General features: G+C 38.4%; 1 protein-coding gene across 1 annotated transcript; it reads right to left on the reverse strand.

The window, feature by feature from the left end:
- Positions 1–6,598: 6,598 nt before the first annotated feature.
- LOC129496943 (olfactory receptor 6M1-like) lies at positions 6,599–7,546 on the reverse strand. Its single transcript, XM_055305289.1, has one exon. It carries the CDS (start codon positions 7,544–7,546, stop codon positions 6,599–6,601), a length of 948 nt encoding a protein of 315 aa, XP_055161264.1.
- Positions 7,547–8,550: the final 1,004 nt, after the last annotated feature.

The raw sequence follows: 8,550 nt of genomic DNA on the forward strand, positions 1-8,550 counted from the left end.
TGTTGCCAGACAGGAGCATGTTCCTCAACCGTGGAAATTGACTTTTGTAGCAATACCCATATCATGTACATGTGGACAAGAGGAACACCAGTCCACAGTGACCCACCTGAAAAGACCTCAGGTTGAGTGCCAATTCTCCTGAAGGGTGGAGCACAGAGGAGAGAAAAAAAGAAACTACATCAGTATGTTAATGATGATTATCTCTGTAAGAGGATTTTAATTGATTGTATTTTTCCCTTCGTAGTTTCAGACTTATCTTCACATGTTTTTGAGCATTTACTATGTGAAGTGTTCAAAAATTTCAAAAGGGTCTCTGTTGTTTCAAATGAGTCATAGTCCATCTGGCAACCTCAGTTGAACTTGGTTTTTGCTTATAACTTGAGAAACAGTTGAGGGCTGTTCCTGAAATGTTATATTTTATGAAAATATTGTTCAGCTAATAGCTCAATGAGTCCTTCCCAAACAATCTCAATATATTGAATCTATCTGCCTATTTCATGAAAAAAAGAAGGAAAATTCTATTCAAGGATAATGATGTATTTAAGCTAGAGTCATAGAAAATCAAATGTTCATAGCAGGAAGGTATCATAGAAAAAGTGTAACAGAATGTCTGACACAAAAGAGGGATCCAGTACATAATGAATGAGTTAAAAATAAATTAGTATATGTATATATAAGAAAATAAACTATCTTAAGATTATTACCCTAGAAATTGTAATGTAACCAATAATATTTAAGGTGGGCAGCATATTCACAGACAAAACAGCATGCCCGAAGTTGCAAAATTCCTCACAGGTCATATTTCCTGATGGTTCTGAATGTGTCAGAGCAGAACTATGTACAATTACTTCATTAGACTTTACTCCTCTGGATTCTGTCTCATTTTTGTTCTCTGTCTTCTTCCCTTGGTAATTATTCCCACATTCGCTGTTCTCTGGCTTGCCTGAGTCCACAAAGATTAGACTGGAAGAGGTTGAGGAGTTCAAGAATTCACAATGTAGTGTTTGTGAACTGAAACTGAACTGAAACTGAACTGAAACTCTGTAGTTTCAGAGTTAGAATATGAGATTCAAGCAAGGTAATTAAAATGAGAGCATCAGAAATAAAATCAAATAAATCCTATTGGGAAAATATTATTGCTGGAAGAAAATGCACAAATACTCACAAATTTATATTTTTTCATGAAAGTACAAGTTCTCAGAATCCCTTAAATATTTATGAGCTGTCTATAAAGTCAGGGTTAAGTAGCTTAATTCTAGACAGAAGTATATTTCTCCATTTATCCTTGGAGATAAAGGCCTATCACAAGTTCAGTTATTAGTCCAACAGCAGTCTATCATAGACAAGTGTTTCGGGAACAAAGCTACCACATTTTAGGGAACATGCAAAGCGTTGCTACTTCTTCCTTCAAACACTGATCCTCAGGGACTTGATGAGCTTTAATCTCAGTCACAGCTAATAAAAATGCTTAGTGCTTACCATGTGCATGTGTAAGGCAACTTGCTAAAGTTGTCCGTGCTTTATTCTATTTCACTATTGGCTAACCCTACAGTGATACTATCATTTCCACTTTACAGATGAGCTGAGGAGCTGAAGATTAAATAACTGCCCCAAAGTCACTCAGCTAGTGAGTGGAGTCAAACCATGGGCCTAACTTCAAAAGTCATGCTCCTGCTTCCTACACCATCCTGTTCCCTTCTGTGGTAAAAACTGCAGTAAAGGTATTTGTGGTGAGTACCTCCCACAGATACAGATCTAAAATCAAAGAAAACCAATAAGAGGACTTGTGAGAGCATCCTTCCCAAATATTTCATTTTACAAATGAGGAAAATGAGAGTAGGATTTTCAAGATCGAGGTGGTAAGAAAACAGAACCAGAACCTGTCTTATGTTTGCCAATTTAATATTATTTCTTTATGGCATTGAGCTTCCTATTCAGTTCACATTTACTAAACACTAATGAAGAGAGTTCTAGAAATATAATATAGAAGATAATAAATCTCCTATGATCGAGTAGAGTTAGGAGAAGGAAAATTCAGGAAAACACCAAAGAAAATTTGTATTCAAGTCAAATGTATCTGTTATAAAATCTCACTCTTGGCTTGCCAGTAAATGAAGAGGTTTGCTCTATACCACAGACCACCCCTCCCACATTTTATCCCTGTTATATGGGGCTCCTTAAAAACAAATCATCTTATTTTTCTAAAGGGTTAAGAATAAGGGATTTGTTTTAGATTTTGGTGGCTGGGGTGTTGAAAGTGGTGAACACAGAGAATAGATGTTTACATGGCAACTATTTAAAGGCAATCATGAGATGCCGTCCTATCTAATTTACCACTGTTTCCATTTATTATTTCTTATATATTTTCTCACCAGAACTCCTTCTAACCTGTTCCCCAACTTACAGCACTTCTGGGCATCCCAAACACAACACAACACAACACAACAACACAACACAACACAACAGACCACCACACCACAAACACAACACAACACACACATGCTGGAAAAGAAATGTGACACTTCACAGTCTTCACCCTATTGGTGAGGGATGGAGTTCTGCCTTATGGATGTGAGGATGGCTGAACACAAGATTCCTGATATGGGACAGATAGGACTGTCATTTAGTGTGTTAGTCACATATGCCTACAGCCAAGGAAGGAGGGAGGATGCCACATGCCATGCAGGACCACATGGGGATATACTCAGAGGCAGAATGAACAACTGCTTAGTTGGCAGCCAGCCAAAACCCTTTCGGGGTTTTTGTTTGTTTGGTTTCGTTTTGGTTTTGTTTTGTTATTGTTTTTAAATTTTTATTTAAATTCCAGTTGGTTGGGGATCCCTGGGTGGCTCCTGGGTTTAGCGGTTTAGTGGTTTAGTGCCTGCCTTCAGCCCAGGGCGTGATCCCAGGGTCCTGGGATTGAGTCCCACATCAGGCTCCCTGCATGGAGCTTGCCTCTGTCTCTCTGCCTATGTCTCTGCCTCTCTCTGTGTGTGTCTCTCATGAATAAATAAATAAAATCTTAAAAATAAATAAATAAATTCCAGTTAGTTAACATACATGTACTATTTAGTGTCAGGTGTACAATATAGTGATTCAACACTTCCATATAACACCCGGTGCTCATCATGACAAGTGCACTCCTTGATCCCCATTATCTATGTCACCCCTCTTCCCCACATCCCCGCCCAACCCTCAGTTTGTTCTCTTTAGTTAAGAATCTATTTCTTAGTTTGCCTTTCTCTCTTTTTTTCCCCTTTGCTTTTTTGTTTTGTTTCTTAAATTCCAATACAATATGGCGTTTATCTCCCTCTGACCGGCTGATTTCACTTAGCGTAATACTCTCTAAGTCCATCCATGTTTTTACAAATGGCAAGATTTCATTCTCTTTTATGGCTGAGTAATATTTCAGTGTGTGTGTGTGTGTGTGTGTGTGTAAACACATTCATCAGTCTTCTTTACCCACTCATCAGTCAATTGAGGACTGTGTATAATGCAGCTGGTCTGGCTGAGACGGGAACCAAGTAAATGGGGCCTTTCCTGATGTGGGGGAGTATATCTGGCAAAAGCAGAAGAACTTAGTTAGGCCTTTGAGGCCCTTGAGGCTTGAAGATATCAAGACTACACATAAAATAGTAGGCATTTTCATATATCTTCCCTGAAATATATTGCCCACAGGCTTTTGTTTTTATGCCAGCTTCCATTTTGGAGGTGTTCATTCCACTGCAAGGAACTATATATTCCCTTTCACTTTCTCTTCTCTTTCTCCTTCCCTTTCTCTCTTCTCTTTGTAGAAATATGTATATTTGTAGAAGATATATTTTATGAATATATATTTAAAAACATGTAATATCTATACATACACATTTTTACAAATATCCATATATCAGGCAGAAAGGCTGATAAGAAAAAATGAGGTCATCCATAGGCTGGAGATCCAGTTGAGGCCATGGAGTATATGTTGAAGAAATAAAACTATAGGATTGGGAGATTGTGGTCCACCATTGATACCTTGGTTTGGGGGTTCAGAGTTTGAGTAATTCTATACAACGGCAACACCAAGGTTATAATAGAGCTGATGAATGAACAGGAATGAAAGAGATACTCACTGGAAGTAAGATTAAGAAATTCAAATTTTAGTATATTTCATGAGCTGTTCACATGGATATTAAGGTTTCTTTTTTTGTCTTAAAGATTTTATTTATTCATGAGAGACACAGAGAGAGAGGCAGAGACATAGGCAGAGGGAGAAGCAGGCTCCCTGTGGGGAGCCCGATGTAGAACTTGATCCCAGGACCCCAGGATCACTCCCTGAGCCAAAGGCAGATGCTCAACCCTTGAGCCGCCCAGGCACCTCTTGGATATTAAGGTTTCCTACAGTGATAGTAATCTGTAGGATGAAGTGGAAGACCACAAACCTCTAAAAATGTCTTTACTCAATATGTCACCAGTGGTTTTCATGTTTTGAAATTCAATTAAAAAAAAATTCCTCCCTCATTGTCTTATCTGAATGCTCCATGACAGTTCTTTCTTGAAACTTCCTTGAAACTCAGGTAAAAAATGACAGAAACAAAGAAATCTTACAAGATTGTGTAATATAAGCCTTGGAGAAGTTTTATCAAAAACCAGAGGAATGGTGATTTGAAAGTGGAAATTGGGAGCAAAAGAACACTGTCAACAATAGCAACAATATTACTGAACCTGTTCCTACAGCCTTGTACCACTAGCCCCCTGTTATATGGAAGGGAGGCCACTTGCTTACAGGAACCCCAGGGCTATTAGTACCCTCAAGTGAAAGTCAGATTTATGGTAAGATAAAAAGGTACCATGTGGGGCTCTTGGGTGGCTCAGTGGTTGAGTGTCTGCCTTCAGCTCAGGGAGTGATCCTGGAGTCCCAGGATTGAGTCCTACATCGGGCTCCCCACAGGGAGCCTGCTTCTCCTTCTGTCTGTGTCTCTGTCTCTCTCTCTGTGTCTCTCATGAATAAATAAATAAAATCTTAAAAAAAATAAATACAATCTTTAGAAGAGCAAGCTTTGGTAAGTTGCATTGTGACTTTATTTAAGGGACCCATAAGGGGAAGATGCTCATGGATGGGGAAGATGGTTGAGCACAAAAGCTGTTGGGGGTCATGTCAGAAAGTTACATTTGTTTGTGACTCTGCAGGACACTGTCTAGGGCATGTGCTTGTGGGAGGAGCTAGTGTCAGTTTACAGTCACAGCAGGCTGCTTGGCCAAATGGGTGCCATGGAGTAGCTTAGCTAAACTCTTGACCACCGATAATAAATTCTTTGGTATACTTCACTGCAGCTTTTGAGAATTTGTGATGTAATTGAGATGCCAGTTCAGTTGTTGCTATTGAACATTTTCTTACAACTGAGTCAGGAGGAAGGAATATGTGAGAATTGGCTAGCAAGAGGAAGGATCAATGATTTCATTACATAAAACAGTGGCTCTCTGGTTGTCATGCCCTTTGTCCATAGTTGGAGGGATATAGTTCATCTAGCAAGTGGATGTGCTTTGAAATTTCTATAGGTTATTTTGGTCTATTCCTTTCTTCTTCCCATATTGAAAAAGAGTATTTAAAATACCCAGTTATAGTTGAGTATGGCAAAAGTAAGAGATTTCCCAGCTATCACCGCATTTGGGACAAGTATCTAATAAGAATCAATGTAGAAACATTATTATATTATATTAGAATATATTATAATTATTATTATACATTATATAACAGCGTTGATCATAAGAATAATAATCAACATAAAAGTAAAACAGTATATTTATGTTATTTTTCAGAGTTTATGAAGTTATTTTACATTTTCAGTGTCAAGTTTGGCCCAACCTGGGGCCAGATATAGTTGGATACCAAAATTATGTTTAAATTCTCTTACTGGCTCAGGATTTTCATTTCTGTAGTAGTGGTAGCAGATTGGAGCTTTTGAGTAACATGGGAACTCAGGAAAAGCAATAAAACAACACAAAGGGGCAACTATATTCATCTTTATCTAACAATGACCTAAATAAAAACAAACATTGGATATGTTACTGCTCTTCCTTGTTTTGTTATTATTATTATTAGTAGTAGTAGTAATAATAGAGTATTTTTTGTGGTATTTAGTTTTCTAGAATGAAGCCAATCATGTTGCATCATCATAATACCTAGAAGAAGCATTAACTTATAATTATCTGTGGCTGGATTTCTTAGACCGTTTAGATTAAGCCTATAATAAGAAAAAGAGAAAGGAAAAGTGTAAAATATTTCCTACTTTGCCAATGAGAAAACAAAAGTTCAGATAGTGTAAATGTCATATGATAAAAAAGTAGTATATCCAGGCTTAAAATGCATGTTCTGTGTCTTTACTTAAGTATTTTAAATTAATTCATGATATTCTGTGTGTGATATGGTCCATTCATAGATTTAAAATGTATTATTTTCTCTATGCTTGAATTGCTTCCTCTGAATCTTGACTAAAATACTTTATATCTGATGCGGCATGAAGCCTTTTTATATCTTCCCACAAATTTTATGGTCTTCAAGCATGCTGTTATCCACATGGAGTCCAGGGTTGAAAATAGCCGTTTTAGGAAAAAAAAACTTTCAAGTTCTCTTGTGCCATAAGGACATAATTTTGAGGATTGCTTCTCTCAAAACTTCCTTTACCTTTTCATTCCTTAGACTATAAATGAAGGGGTTCAGAAGAGGGGTCACCATTATGGTCATGACAGCTGTCACTTTGTCAAACTCCAGTGAATGGCTCTGGCTGGGCCTCACGTACATGAAGATGTTGCTCCCATAGGCAATGGACACAACCGTGATGTGAGAAGCACAGGTGGAAAAGGCCTTCTGACGTCCTTGGGCTGAGGGGATGTGCAGGATGGTAGAGATGATGTAGGTGTAGGACACGATGGTGAATACTAGTGAGGTCAGGAGGACAAGAGAGGACAAGAGGAAGTTTATCATCTCAATGAAATGAGTGTCTATGCAGGCCACCTGCAGTAAAGGGGCAATGTCACAGAAGAAATGACCAATTTCCCTATAACAGTAAGGCAGTCTGGAGACCACGATAATTGGGCACAGCACAGAAAAGAAAGCCCCTATCCAGCAGCCCAGAACCAGCAGGAGACAGACCCTGCTGTTCATGATAACGGTGTAGCGCAGAGGGTTACAGATGGCCACGTAGCGGTCAAAGGACATCACTGCCAGGAGGATAAACTCCACTGTCCCCAGGAAAAAAAAGAAGTATACTTGGGTGATGCAGCCAGCATAAGATATGGTCTTCTTGTCCTCTAGGAGACAAGCTAACAGCTTTGGGGTAACTGAGGTAGTGTATAGAATGTCCAAAAATGACAAATTACTGAGAAAGAAGTACATTGGGGTTTGGAGGCGATTATCAGCCCATATTAAGGAAATGATGACAGTATTTCCTGTTAGAGTTAGCATGTAAGTAAACAGGAGGACCACAAAGAGGGAGATCTGAAGCTTCCGGATAACAGGGAAGGCAGTCAGCGTAAATTCAGTCACTCTGGACTGATTTTGCACATCCATCACATGCAATAGCTACTGGGCAGCAGGTCTCTGAAAAAAAATTATAGAGGTGAAAATGAGGTTCAGTAAGTTTTCAACTCTCGATGTCAGTGCTAAAGATGAGGTAGTAAAAGCTTTGGATGAAGAGTGAAGAGTGACTTCATGCTGCTACTCACTCTCCTATACATAGGACCTTGGATAGATTACATGACTTCCTCTAACCTCAGTATTCTCATTTTTAAAATTTTTGATTGAATGAAATTACCTCCACGGTCCCACTAAACTCTGCTCTTTGCAATGGTTTTTGTCTTTGAGCCAGTGCTTCTTCTCTTCTTTCTTTCTTCTCAATCTACTATTTTCCCAGCTAAGTTCTGTGCCTGAGAAGAGAGAATACTTAACTGAGAATCCAGCCAGTTGGTTTGCAAAATGGTGCAAGGGAATGTTAATAAAAGTTGAGTTCCTTTTCCCCGAGTTATTTTGACCCTTCAGGTATTGTCCACATAAAAGAATAGAAACCAAGAAAGTCCAAAGAAAGGGAATCTGACCTGCATTTGTCTCCCCTCACTTTTATTATTGGGATTGTGTGAGTCTCAGTGTGATATATGGCTGTACCCACATTGTTTGGATGTACTAATAATCAGTCTCTCATGAGGCTGCATAGGTTGTTCTTATTGCTTATACTGGTAAAAAGTTTTGATGTCTACTCTGTTATGGAGCAAGTAGGTGTATGATGTATGGTTCATCATTTACATAACTTATTTCATACATTTGAAAAACATCTTTTTGGAAAATAATCTTTGTTCCTTGCAATGTTGTGTATATGGCAGCATCCAGAAGAATAACAAATCTTTTCCCTCCCATTCCCTGATTGTGAATTCCTACAGATTCTCTTAAATAGGGCACTTTGCCTTATATTCTTTCAGCAATTTGGACATTTATTGTAAATGGTAGTCCAAGAAAGTGGATGCAGATGGATGGTGTTTGAAATGCTTCTTGTGGAATACTGCTCAACTTTGGTGAATATC

Source organism: Nyctereutes procyonoides, unplaced genomic scaffold, assembly GCF_905146905.1.
Source record: "Nyctereutes procyonoides isolate TBG_1078 unplaced genomic scaffold, NYPRO_anot_genome, whole genome shotgun sequence".
NCBI classification, from domain to species: domain Eukaryota; kingdom Metazoa; phylum Chordata; class Mammalia; order Carnivora; family Canidae; genus Nyctereutes; species Nyctereutes procyonoides.

What these genes read in the sequence shown, in the direction of transcription:
- LOC129496943 (XM_055305289.1), bottom strand. Translation starts at nt 7,546, where the DNA reads ATGGATGTGCAAAATCAGTCCAGAGTGACTGAATTTACGCTGACTGCC.